Source organism: Indicator indicator, chromosome 5 (genome assembly GCF_027791375.1).
Source record: "Indicator indicator isolate 239-I01 chromosome 5, UM_Iind_1.1, whole genome shotgun sequence".
Lineage (NCBI taxonomy): Eukaryota > Metazoa > Chordata > Aves > Piciformes > Indicatoridae > Indicator > Indicator indicator.
Genome location: NC_072014.1, coordinates 32,138,337 through 32,151,687, shown reverse-complemented (window position 1 = coordinate 32,151,687; position 13,351 = coordinate 32,138,337). Strand labels below are relative to the sequence as shown.

At 45.7% G+C, this 13,351-nt stretch overlaps 1 protein-coding gene across 1 annotated transcript in view; it reads right to left on the bottom strand.

Annotated features, from left to right (window-relative positions):
* Positions 1-354: 354 nt before the first annotated feature.
* The window catches only part of KALRN (kalirin RhoGEF kinase), a 507,955-nt gene continuing 494,958 nt past the window's right edge, over positions 355-13,351 (bottom strand). The window contains exons 52-60 of the mRNA XM_054381250.1: positions 12,901-12,928; positions 12,270-12,441; positions 10,084-10,205; positions 8,546-8,677; positions 6,697-6,861; positions 5,665-5,743; positions 4,233-4,433; positions 3,165-3,303; positions 355-900 (exon numbers count right to left, since the gene is read on the bottom strand). Of these exons, the coding sequence (XP_054237225.1) occupies positions 355-900; positions 3,165-3,303; positions 4,233-4,433; positions 5,665-5,743; positions 6,697-6,861; positions 8,546-8,677; positions 10,084-10,205; positions 12,270-12,441; positions 12,901-12,928 (1,584 nt within the window). The remainder of the gene's footprint in view (positions 901-3,164; positions 3,304-4,232; positions 4,434-5,664; positions 5,744-6,696; positions 6,862-8,545; positions 8,678-10,083; positions 10,206-12,269; positions 12,442-12,900; positions 12,929-13,351) is intronic.

Here is a 13,351-nt window from a genome sequence, read left to right as displayed (position 1 = left end):
AGAGGATCTCTTGTAAGGCTGCCTCACAAAGATTAAGGCAACTGCAGTTTTGGCTCTTGATTCCAGTTGGTGTTTGCTTCCTGCAGTCCTTTTTTGGCAGTGTATGCAACAGTACCACGTGTCCCAAGAGGAGCCCACCAAGGGAGGGAGCAAATACTTCCCACCATTTCCCCCTCTGCCTTGGTCCTGAGGAGCTGGGCAGGTGCTGCCACCTCAGCAATGATTTGCACCGTGCAGCTAGGGAAGCCATGTGAAATGCAAATGCTGAATACAGGACTATGTACAGACAGGTCTGTTTCGTGCCTGCTCACTGCCTGTGCCTTGCCTTGGTGTAGGACCCCAGGGCTGCAGACATTACGTGCCTGGGTTCAGCCTGCTCATCAGGAAACTCTTGACGCTGGGGACCGGGTGCACGTCGTACTGGTGCCTGCGGCGCTCAATGAAGGAAGCCAAGCGGGAGGTATCCAGTGGGATCTTGGAATAGCTGCCATTGTGTGGCTGAAGCCACGGATGCTGTAAACAAGTGGCTGCTGTTGGCCTTCTCCTAAAGTCTTCCTGGAGGATAACACTGATGAAATCTCTTGCAGCATGACTCACGTCGGAGAAGTACTCAGGCGGGAAGCTGAAGTCGACTCTGCACACGTTAATACAAGTCTCCTCTTTGCTTTCATCCAGGAAAGGAGAGACACCACTTAACATGATATAGGTGAGGACCCCAATGCTCCAGATATCTGTGCTCAAGGAGACAGGAAGGCCTTGGATAACTTCAGGAGCTGCAAACTCCGGGTTTCCGAGGAGGTGGTGGATGTGGTAATGACCTGTGATCTGAACTGCATCTTCCAAATCAATGATCTTGACACGAGGTACTGGGATTCTTAAATCAATGAGCAGATTTTCTGGCTGTTGAAAAGATAATAACAAAACCTTAATTATATTACGCTTTTGCAAATAAAATGTGTAAATTATGAAATCTTAATAGGCAATCAACACTTGCGTTTAATCAGTTGTGTGAGGCACAGATCAGGAGGGTGAACAAGGAACCAGATCAGCTGCTGTTCGCACTGCTGTAAATTCAGATCAATGCTGAAGTTGCAATGACAACATCCTCTTCTGCACTAGGGCAACACACTGGAATTTTGCACTTTGGCCCAAATACTCACAGTTTGTTTTCCTAAACTAATCTCTACAGATTAAGAGCACTTGACAGAGTTTTAAATTTTGATCTAATTTGTGTATCTCTGATCAGTTTATTTAGATTCCATTTGTTTACATGATGGCTGGCTACATATATGTGCATAATTTGTAGCAGAAGTGTTCTTCATGAAGTAAGTGTTCCACTTTGCTCCCACTACCACACATCCTGGGAGGGCTTCTGATGTGTGCCATTACTGTTGCTTTCAGTGGCACATGGAGTTGCCAGTGTCCTCTAATAAACATGAGCTCACAGTTATGCCTTCCAAGCCAGAGTGCAATTATATTCCACTCCAGTTGGTTTTCCCTCTGTTTTACCAACTCTTTCAGTATTTAAGATCGTGCTCTCAGTGGGAGATGCTGAACATTGCTTATGCACTCTACTCTGGGTACTTGACACGGCTTTCTTTGTTGGCTCTGTGATAATTTCTGAATTTACTTCTTGCACTCCCTCTGGACTCACTTTTCTGTCCTATCACCCCCTCATCACATGCATATTTTACTCATGCCTCATGGCTATATATATATAAAACAGCACTACACTGCTGTTTCAACTTCTCTCCTTCTCTTGTGCACTCTGCATCAACAAAATCAACACGTTCTTGAGCAGGATCCTGGGACAAGACATTCCATGCCTAGGTCTGCTGTCACTACCAATGCATCTCCTGCTTCCCACTTAGCAACAGAAAGGGCTTTATTTAGCATCCCTTATTCAGGAGAATTGTAAATAGGTCACAGAAAATTGGCTTCCCACCTTGTTTCTGGGAAGTATCTTATGAGATAATTTAGTGCAGTAGCTACTTTTTGACAGATCCTATAAATACAGCAGAAAAAACAAACAGTTTGAAACTGTTTGACTGAAAGAAACTAGGATAGTTTAGCCTTTTGGGATTAATGCTCACAAAAGCTACTGTACAAAAGGAATTGTTGGGTTGGGGTCTTTGGTTTTTTTTTTTTGTAGTGGTAGTAGGCAGCAGAAGAGTGAAAGCTTCACTTCATCTGACATGCCTGGGAAGCTGGAGAGTTGAGAAGAGGCCTCCTTGGAGCTGGACTGTCCACTGCACAAGGAAGTTAATTTCATCTTTCATTCTCCATTTTTAATTGACACTTAAGTCTGCAAAAATTATAGATTATGTCATATCCCTGGTAACCAGAATGCGGCAGATCACAAAACTCAAAACTCTTGATTGTAACTTCAATTGCTGATTCTTTGTCATCCAAGATAACTGGGACATTGGAGAGGACAGAAGCACAGTGCTGAATCCAGGACAGTACAGTGCCTCCTGCCATGTGTGCTAACAAAAGGAGGTACGAGCTGTGCGAATCTAACTGAGCATGACATTAGAGAGGGCCTCGATTTCTTCTCCATGTTGCAGCTTGTTCTTCCTCTGAACCTCTCCCTCAGAACCTCAGTTCCCTTCTCTGGCTCTGCAGCATAATGCAGTGTGCTGCTTTCCTTTGCCCCTGTCAGCAGCACCCCCACATGCTTCACTCTCCCCTTGGATTGGGCTCTCCAGGGCACTGTTGTGGATGTGAGGAAGACATGCTCTCCTTCTGACCTGCCCTGAGCTGTCTGGGCACAAGCCAGCTCTGCTCAGGAACCTTGATAACTAAGTTGGTACAGGTGTGAGCCCAATGCATATCCTGTGGATTAATCATAAGATTCCACTTCAGGCAGGGGCTAAAGACATTTCACTCATGCCTCAGATATCATCCTTTTCCTTCATTAAATCTGGAAAGCCCTTGAAAACGAACCAGTGAAATGAGGAAATGGCTGCATCTTGTCTGAAGGAAGAAAAGCCCTTGTGCTACAGATCTGTAAGTCCTTTCTGTGGTCAGTAGGTCCCAGATGGTGCTTGTCCGTTTAGTCATCATCTCTTTGGGATACACACGGCACGTCCTCCCTGTCTGTCCAACTGGGAACTGTCTGTCCGAAGGCACTGCATAATAACATCATTCTCTTTTCTTCTTACCTTTATGTCCAAGTGAGCCACTCTGCAATTGTGGAGGTACTGCAAGGCTTCCATTGTGTCTCTGATATAGAAAGCGACTTTTTCCTCCATAAGTTCATCATGGTTCATCAGATAATCTAAGAGACGGCCATCATCCATCCTGCAAACAAATCAAACCTGGTGCATGAAAGATCACATGGCGTCTCTAGGCACAGGTAATACTTGAAAACAAAACTGCAGTGGAAAATTTGTGACCTAAAACTGGCAGAAACTAAAATGCAAGATCTGATGAGTATTTAATGATATCTTAAGATACTGCAGGCGATGGAAGTGGTAGAATGATTAATCCTCAATTGTTATCTCTGGTCCTTGAAAAACTTAGCAACAGTCTCAAAGTAAACTCATTTACTCAAGGATGGATTCAATAGACAGAGGCAATTCCTTTGAAAAAGGTTCCTCTTAATTATTTGGATTAATCTATTTATTTATAGAGCTGGTTGCATAATGTAGAAAAAAAAACCCCTCACTGACATTTTCACCTGGTAATATGTTCTGTGTGAAAACTAACCCAATAAAAGTTTTCCACCTGGTTTTATTTATCTACATAAATAAACAAACAAATAGCCTGAGTATATGTGGTTGGAGATACTGGAACAAAGAAGCATTTTGGATTTTGGTCACTATTTCCCCTTGTAGGCGCAAGCATATTGGCTACACAGCTCTTTTCCTCAAGAAGTCTTAGAACTATGTAGGCTTCAATCTATCTAAAGCACATTTACTCAAATATATAATGTGGATAAAACTGCCCAAGTAAATCTGGTGCTGTTCAGTGGGACAAGCTAAGTGCTGACAAGTACCTGAGCTTCACTGTAGTACAAAGCAGTTTCATTTGTCCCTCTGAATCTTATTGAAGGTACAGAAAAGGCAGTGGAAGTGCTGCAGAAAATGGCTATTTCATTTAATGACCCAAATAATAAAATACAGATGACAAAATCTTTGCCTTGCTGAACTCAGGGTGAATTTCATCCTTGGCTTTAATGGGGCTGTGATTCCTATCCAGATACTTGGATGCAAGCTCTACATACTTACAGTTCCAAAACTAAGATGTAAGAAGTGGGAGACTCGTAGGTATCGTGGATAGTGATGTACTGAGGATGCTGTAAGTGCTGTAACAAAGCTGCTTCATGTGCTGCCTGCTCTTTCTTTTTCATTTTTTTACTAATGAATTTTACAGCAACATCTTTTCTGGTAGCTTTGTGAACACATTTCTTTACTATGGAGAAGCGACCCCTGAAATAAAATTAAAAAACAGAATAACGAAGGAGCCTCATGAATAAATCATGCATCATTTTCAGTGCAATAGCTGACTGATTTTCAAAGTGTTATTTGATTCAGCACATTAATATTTCACAAGGAATCAGATTTAACTAAGTTGTTCATAACCTTTTCCAACAAAGGCCTTCATCTCTTACTCTAGGTGTACAGATTCATTGGGGACGAGCAAACCCTGAGAGCAAACGGAGTTGCTTTGCTTTGTGCAGCCATACTGATGTCCTCTAACAATCTCCCCTGGGTTCAATTTGCTGCCACTTTTACAGGTTCTGTCTTTTTTTTTTTTTTTTTTTAAACTGTGGGTCTCCTTTCTCCAGCTGCTTTAATAAAAAGCCCAAACTTCTCAGACAATGGAAAGAAAGGCCTTGTTAAATTGTCACTAAACTATCATTTTGTCTCACTGCTTCAGGCACACAGTAAGAAATGTAAGAAAAAAAGCTGTCAGGAAAGCAATTAGGAACCTTATACAGACTAGTGCCTACTACCATTCCTGAAAGTAAAACTACTCAGTCAGGCTATGTGCTGAACTTATTAATACATCACTTCTTTCCACAGAACCAGAGAGACTCCTGCCCTTTCAAGTCCCAGAATTACTCTCCTCAGATCTCAGAGCTGAAAAAATAATTGCATTAATCTCAACTGTTTGCATGCTTCTTATCTGTTTTCTACATAGAGCACCAAGGGCTGACAGTGTTCTGCATTGCCTGTTTGGGCTCCTGTTCAACTGACCATCCCACTCAGAACGGTGCTTCAGCATGTGATTTAAGTCAGTCACATGCCTCACGTGCTTCAGCAAACTCAGACCTTGAGGTTAAACTTATCCAGAACCAGCAAATTGTCAGGACTTCAAAAGCTCACATCAAATCAGGGATAACAGAGGAGATACCAGCGAGACCTGCCAGTGGCTTTCAAGAGATTTGGCTGCTTAACTGTTCACAAGTTTCCCAGATTGCAATCCTCAAATCCCAAATAATCTTTAAAACCAGGATTTAGTCCATATTTTACCTAGTCTATATTTCAAATCAGTATATTTTACCCAGTCTATATTTCAATCAGTACTTAGCATGCTTTTGCAAGGAGCAACAGTTTTGAAACTAACTACAAAAAGCACCCTGAACTTTCCTACAAGGAAAAAGCTTCATGCCATTGGTTTGGTGTTTGTTGCAGTGATAAGCAGGGTTAATATTACCTCCCAATCTCATGCAGCTCTGCATAAGCAAGGTCAAAGTTTTCCTTCCATGAAACAGTGGCACCGTCAGCAGCAGAGTCTTTGAGGGAACAAAGGACATTCAAGAAAGCATAAAGTTAAGAACAGTTTCCTGTGTGCTAAATACTGCATATTTTAAAATCATGTGAGACTTTATTACTTAAATCAGCAAATAATACCACTAGGAGTCCAGTTTCAGAGCGCTCGTGCACAGCTCCAATGTGTTGCAGCACTCGAAAGCCAGATCTCCCCAAAAGAAGAAGGTGTGGATTAAAAAAAATGAAAAAGTGGATTCAAATCTGTCCTTGGAATTTTGGGCTAAAAAGGGCCATGAAGACAGTCCAAGGGCATGGCTGTGTGTAACTGGGAGGTAGAGCTCCACCATGCAAGCTCTCGTTTCATCCAGCACAGGCCACTCAAGCCAGTCACAGACCACTGAAGCCAGTCACAGACCTAGTTACACACTGGAGATGCTAAAACATGGCAAAATGTGGACTCTGCTCCCAGGACTATTGGGAGTGAGCTCTACCCCAGATTCCTGCAGCATCATATGCTGGGGACTCGCCTCCACCACAGCTGTCCTGTGCCAGCTGCATTGCCTGGTGGAGTATGCTTTGCAAGTTGACTTGCAGACCCCAGCTGGGCTGTCCAGCAGAAGACTCTGGTGTTACTAGCGTTGTGGAAAGGCAGGGGGAACACCAACCAGGCCACAGAGCGTGTTTCCCAGAGCTGAAGACAAGAAATGGTCTTGGGCTAGAAAGCAGGGACATGCTAGGAAACTGTATAGCTTCTGTGACAGGCAGGCTGGGAGCCCTGCTGAAGGAACAGACATGGAAAGCCCTTCTAGTGGCAGGAGCTGGCTCTGAGTATCTTCCAGGCTATTTCTTGTATTCCCAGCAGCTTCAGGATTGACATTTTCATCAGAACTTAGCAAAGCACAAGTGTGACTCAGTCATATGGACTGCACAGAGGGACACCTGTGTGCATCAGCCCCTTCTCGCCATGCCCACTCACCGTACTCCGGGAGCCGTACAAATTCGGATGGGTCGCTGGGCAAGCTGATCCCCCAGGGATTGCTGGCACTCACTCGAAACTGATACTGGCAGCCTGGGGCCAGGTCCTCAATGACAAGGTACGTGTCCAAAGTTGAGGCTACTGACTGCTGCCAGACCTGTGAGCCTGCATTTCACAGAGTGAGAGGAGGAGAGCTGAAGGGAAGAGTCTTGGTAGAGGAACCTCAGATAGCTCTGAGACTTTCTCTGCCTAACTAATGCAATATCCTAGGAGGTTAAAACCCACAAGGTGTTTAAAAGGTGACATTACAGCAGACTAATGTATTCTGTTAAACCAGAACCATAGGAAGCTATTTTATGCTGCAGCCACCTTCTAGTCTGGCTAAATGAAGGAAGAAGGAAATGCCCCTCACTTGCCAATGGCACCTGGAAAAAATGTAGCCCAGGGACAAGCTGATTTCTCCAGCAGTCTAGCTGTGGCTGTGTGCTACAAGTGATGTCTCAGGGCAGTGTGATAAGACAGGAACGGAAGGCTGATTTGATGACAGCTCTGCTATTGGAAAAATGGTAGCAGAAATACTGCCAAAAAAAAAATATGGACAAGGGAGTCCCAGATGAATCTGAGGCAGGATGTCAATGCAATCCAAGTGTCTTTGCAGATGAAGTCCTTCAGAAGACACACTGGCTACTGTAGAATCCAGAGCTGCAGCAGGAGAATCATCTTTCTGAGGCTTAGTATTGGCTTTGTGCAGATGAGCAGGATCCCAGCAGAATGTGGGATTCTGGCATGTGTTTCTGCTCCTAACAGAAATAAACCAAACCATTGCCTAACCTGTGGCATCCAAAGGAGCAATACTTTATTCATCTGCACAGGGTCACAGAACAGAGAAGGATCCCTGGGACACTACGCCCTGCCACAGCCTGTGATTCCTTTCAAGAATATATAATTTTTTATCTTATTTTGGTAAGTGCAAGGGCTTTTTTACCTTTACATTATTTACCGTGACCCATATATTTTGTGTGTTCTGTGGCCAAATTCTGATTGCCAGATCTCACAAGGTCAAGGTTGTCTTTCACAGACAAGAGTCAGTGATTCCTTTGGAGTGAGAGGAATATTGAGAAGACTGCTGCTTTCTGCTGTTTATTTTGGGAGCTGTTATTAATGGAAGAGCTTTTACTTACTCTTTCACAAAAATGGCAGTCACACTGATGGTACAGCGAGGGTCAGGGCAGAGTGTTTGCTAAAAGAAGTTACTAAGTTTGCATGTTTATTAGCATGAGGTAGGATGAAGAAGCAAGAGGAGGGATGAAGGATTTACTGGCACAAGGAAGGATGAAGGGTCAAAATCAGAGGCCACACACCTAATGCAAGGTTTACGGCCCAAAGACCCTCACACCTTTGCAGGAAGAATGAAAAAAGATGTGATTCATTTCAAATACCCACTTCAAGATCATTCCCTGGACATATTGGGAAACAGGGCTTTTAATATCTGTTTAATTCTTCAGGGGTAAAATATGGTTGGATTTTAGAACAAACGGATTTCAGAGCTGACTTGAAAAGTATGGAGGGATCTGCATCACTCCCCAGAGGAAAAAAACAATGAGGCTGCTTTGGTTTTGCATTCCTGGGGAACATCCACCAGAAAGGGTGGATGTCATAGTGGTGTAACGCAAATGATGAAAGGATGGCTTAGTGAGGATTCTGTTTTAACTTAGCACACTTTATGGGCCATAAGTGATTGAGGACATAGAAAGGCACCCCAGAAGTGGCAAGAAGGCTTTTGGGACCCATTGTGCCGTAAAAGAGTTTTACTTTGTTCTTATTCTCCCAGCCAGTGAGCACAGCTTACCTTCTTCTCTGTACTCCACAGTGTAGCCTGAAATGGTGCAATTGCCTGTACTGGATGGGGGTAGCCAGCGTAGGATCACAGAGGTGCAGCTTCTCTCCTGAGCAATGGGACGATTTGGGGCAGCTGGGACACCTTGGGAAAAGAAAACAAGCACCAAGTCCAGCATCACCTCACCAAGCACTCGTGCTTTATTCTGGAGACCAGGTCTATCAGGTACTGAATGATGTAGCTGAACTTTGCAGAGGGAGTGCTCCAAGTTTACACAGGGTTCCTCTGAAAGACAGTGACATTGTCCTGTTCACCTACCCCTTTGTGTCTTGAGACCTCCATACTAGCAGCTAGGAGAAAACCATGCTGCTTGCAAGGCCCACTGCCTTTACTGTAGTACAGGGCAGGGGGAGTGTCTTGCTCATAGCTGGTGCACCACAGAGAGCTGCCTGCAGTACTGGCTCAGACAAACGCCTCTTGGGTACTGAGGAGCTGTCTGTGCTCAGATGCTGTAAAGGCAGAGCCTCTTTACCTGCCACTTTCTGCTTCTAATTCTGGCTCCAGCTCAAGCCCATGGAACTGGAGGTGGAAAGTCACTTTGAAGTGTCCAAAAAATGACAGAAGAGAGCCATTCAGAGTGCTTCTGGGTGTATGATGCTTGACATGTTTGGCAGCAGATTGATAAATGGCCAGTAATTCTTCTGTGTTTTGCTCAGGGCTCTCTTCAGCACAGGAGCACTTAGTGCAGCCACTAACTTGTTTGGATAAATTGGGGAAATGATATCTCTAAGGGCAGTTTGGGAGAGCAAACAAATTGACTTTTGAATGCTTGTGACATTCCTGCATCTCTGAGGCACTGGTTAGACATCCATTGCTGTGCCATCCCCTTCTACACAGCAGTCACCTCTCATCTCTTATGCTAGCAGATCCCTTCCCAGAGCTGGAGGCATGAGCAGCAACTCATCGTTTCATATTCATTACAATTAGATGGGTCACTAATTACAGTGCTGAGAATTCAGGCCCAAAGACATGTCTCTGAGTTGAATCCCTGTGGAACACTTCACCCAGGCCAATCTCTTACCTCCTCTATCTCTGACACAGAAGGAGAGGCTGAAAATTTGTGTCATTGAATCTCAGGTCCCTCTGCTCCAGGCAGGCTCTGAAGCCCAGAGCTTCCTGCAGGCAACCAGGGAGTGATCCCCCAGGGGCTCAGCAGCCTGAGGGAGCTCAGCTTCCCTGGCTGATCTTACCAAGCCCCTGGGATGCAGTGCTGAGAGCAGGAGGCAGGAGCTGAACCGGTGCCAGGGAGTGTTCAGTTCCCAGATGTGATGCTTATGATCAAATGACTTAATCAAGTGCAAAGAGCCTGCAGTGCCTTCAGCCATCAGTGGGAGTCTTGGCTGAGGAACAATGTATGATTTTAACATCTCAATTCAACTGGCACAGCTCTATGTCTGTCTGCCTTTGCACCAACTATCCCTGTGTGCTCCCAGCCCTGACTAAGGGACATGGACAGAAAACATCCTGGATGTTCGGGTCAGGTGCACTACCTTGAACTTTGATGGTTGCAGAGGTTGATGCAGTTCCATGTTCATTGGTTGCCACACAGGTGTAAATGCCACTGTCCTGAGGCATCAGATTGCAGATCTTCAAGGTGAGCTCCCCGGAGTCACTGTGGATTCAGAAAGCCCCAGTCAGAAAGTGCTACTTCACTTGCTAATGCTTTTCATACCAGTTCCTGTCTTGCCTCCTTACAAACACACCTGCACACAAAGCCTGTTAACTCACTTGTAGGAACATCCCTCCAGCAATCTGCTACCTGAGCACAACCCCTCCAGATGCCAGGATCAAGCTGTTAATGAAACCTTAGAGCAAGTGGCTTTGGAAGAGATGGGGAAGGATCACTCAAGTAGCAAGCAAAGTCCAGAGGATGAACATTTCCCGTGCCTGCCTGGAGCTGATGCCTAGACTCCATATATCTGGAAAGACTCCTCCAGGCATGTCTTTCCTATCTCTGGAGCTGCTGAGCTGTTGTGCCTTTTGCAGTCAAGTCCAATGCACACTGGACTTCCTGCAGATGCAGAAGGTGGTCACACAGCACAGGGTGCCTGACGCTTCTTGGGAGCTTCAGCCCCCTGGAGCATGTGCTGTTGACCTAATGTGGCTGCCAGGCCCATGGTCAGAGGGCTGGACATTTCACAACAGCTAGGGGTAAAGAATACCAGCACTGACTTACTGAGATTCACTCAATCTTTGGGCCAGGCTGAGAAAATAAACAGCCCTGCAGAGTCTAGTGGATTTATGGCACAGTCACTTTGGTTTGCACATTGCAGTCTTCAATATGCAGTTGAAGGGAGCTGGCCTGAATGAAAGCATTTTGCTTGTGTAACTGCTTTAGCTGTACTGGAGACCCAGCTTAGAGCCAACAATAAATTCCCTCGATGGCAAAAGTAGACTAGTTCCTGAATGTGTCATCTGTTGGAAGCTGCAGGAGGACGTGGTTGCTGGTATAACTGTCTGGACACTGTAGCTTTTGCTGCTCTGACTATGCTGGTTTAAAACAGGACAGAAATAACCCCTTCCCCCCAAGTCCAGACACTCATGCCAGCAAGATCTGTAAGACAGCCCCTGATCTGCTGGGCCTCTCCCTGGCAGGCAGTATCTTCACTGAGAAACGAGTAACAAGGCAACACAAGTGCTGATAGTACAGGGAGCCAATGAACAGACATCCTCTGATGGAAAACAGAACCCAACAGGGAAATATCCCCTGTCCCAGCCCCAGCCAGAGCCAGAAGATAAGATGCTAGTGATCTACTGAGTAATGGCTGAAAAGACACTTTTGGGGTCCTCTGGGATGACTGCGCAAGCCAACGGTCTCTGAAGGAAGCTCTTGATCAGATGTACCTTTTTTTAAATTGAACAAGTAAAATCCCTTTTCTTTTAGTGTTCATTTTTCACTTTCAGTGACTTTGTACTCCCTGGATTCATCTCAGCCTGAGCCAGAAGTGCTGAAAAGCTCCCATGAAAGATTGCCTCCCAGAGATTTCCACTGCAGTTTGGCCCGGATTGCTTATATAAGCTACAGATGAGCATCCAGCAGCAGGCTGCCATCTGACCTGAATTCAACTCCAGATCTTTTTAGATCTTCCCTGTGCTTGCTGTAAAAATGCTTTTCCTCCTCACTAGCTAGGCCGGGAACATCAGGACAAGCATCTTTCTGGCTAAGCACAGCCAGATGCAGCCTTCTCAGGAGCACATGGAAACTCTTTTAGGAGCAATTGAGGAAAGGTTCAGAAAAACTTGCAGGAATACCACCTCTGCCCATGCTCAGTGGCATGGGTATTGCAAGATGGTGAGGGCTTGCTCTGCATAACTCCTGTTCCTACCAGAGGTCAGCATGGCATCGAACTCAAGCAGAAAAAACTCAGCAGTGAGGAGGCAATATAAGCCAAACTATTATGCTGGAAACATTCTGGCTTCTGGCTTTTAGCTGGCTCAGCAGGTCAACAGGAGCAAGCTCACCTCTGCCAGCAACACACTTTGTGGATATACCCTGTGTCAGCTGGGGAAATGATAATGCTACTCCAACCCCAACGTTTGACCCTTTCTAGCTGCCAACACACCATGTCAGATGATTAACTTCATTTCTAACGGGTCTTGTAGCCTGGCTGGTGCCATATTTGAGGGCAACACCACCATTGTGACCCCGCGTCAGGGTCCAGAGGCAAGACCTTACCAGGATGACACCGTGTAAGTGGCTGTGCTGTTGTCATTGTCAAGAATGTTTTGATCTGGTCCCTTCCAGGTTATAGTTGGTTTGGGCCGTCCGCAGACTTTGCACTGCAGCATCACTGTGTCACCGAGCAGGCAGGTGACGTCCACTAATGGCACAAGAAACTCTGGAGCCACTGGACAAAAACATGGGGACACATACATGACATCTTCTTTCAGTCTGCAGGTGAGGATGTTCCCCATACAACTCTAGAGATTACACTAGAGAATCAGCTATAGGATCTGGGACCCAAACAGCTGAAAATCCATGTCAGCAGGATTCCTCCTTCACTAAAAGCCAGCTGTCAACAGCTCAGAGAAGGAGGTAGCAGAAACTGTCTGTCCCCCCATGCTGTGCTCTGGCAGGAGAGGGAGACTTTGTAAGGGCAGGTTTGGGGGGCTCAGCACGGCCTGAGGCCCTGGGCTGTCTGAGCTGAGCAGGCAGCAGGAAGACAGCTTTCCCCAGGAACCAAGCAGTGGAGAGCTGCCTTTGCTGTGAGGGCTGGTGTGTGCAGAGCATGCTGCTGCACTGGAGTAAATCACAGCTACCTACTCGCCCCTCCATGCCAATCAGTGCACAGCTGCCTTTAACTTACCTTCTTGAATGAAATTGGGGTTGATTATCTGTAAAATACAAAGAAATAAAAGCATTTATTTTTCTGGACAGGGACAAAGAGACATCTGGTTTCAGAAGGTACTGTGGTGAACCTGACCAGAACCAGTGACTACAAGCAACCTCTAACAACTGGCAGACACAGCAAGCTCTAGTGACAACAGAACAAGCCCGTGCACAGCTGGCAGAGCACATGAAAGCTACAGCTTCTTGAACTTGGAGACAGCATCACAGGTACAAACACAAGACTAAGGCTGAGGAGGGTGGACATGCTTTCTCCTTGCCCAGGTGACAATACTCAAGCCATTAACTCATCCTCCCGGAGGTGGTTTGTGCCCCTCTGTGCCCAGCTCCAGACCCACATCACACAGCAGCTGCAGACACCGTGCACCTGGGGCATCTCACCAGCACTCTGGTCACTAATCAGCTTTGGG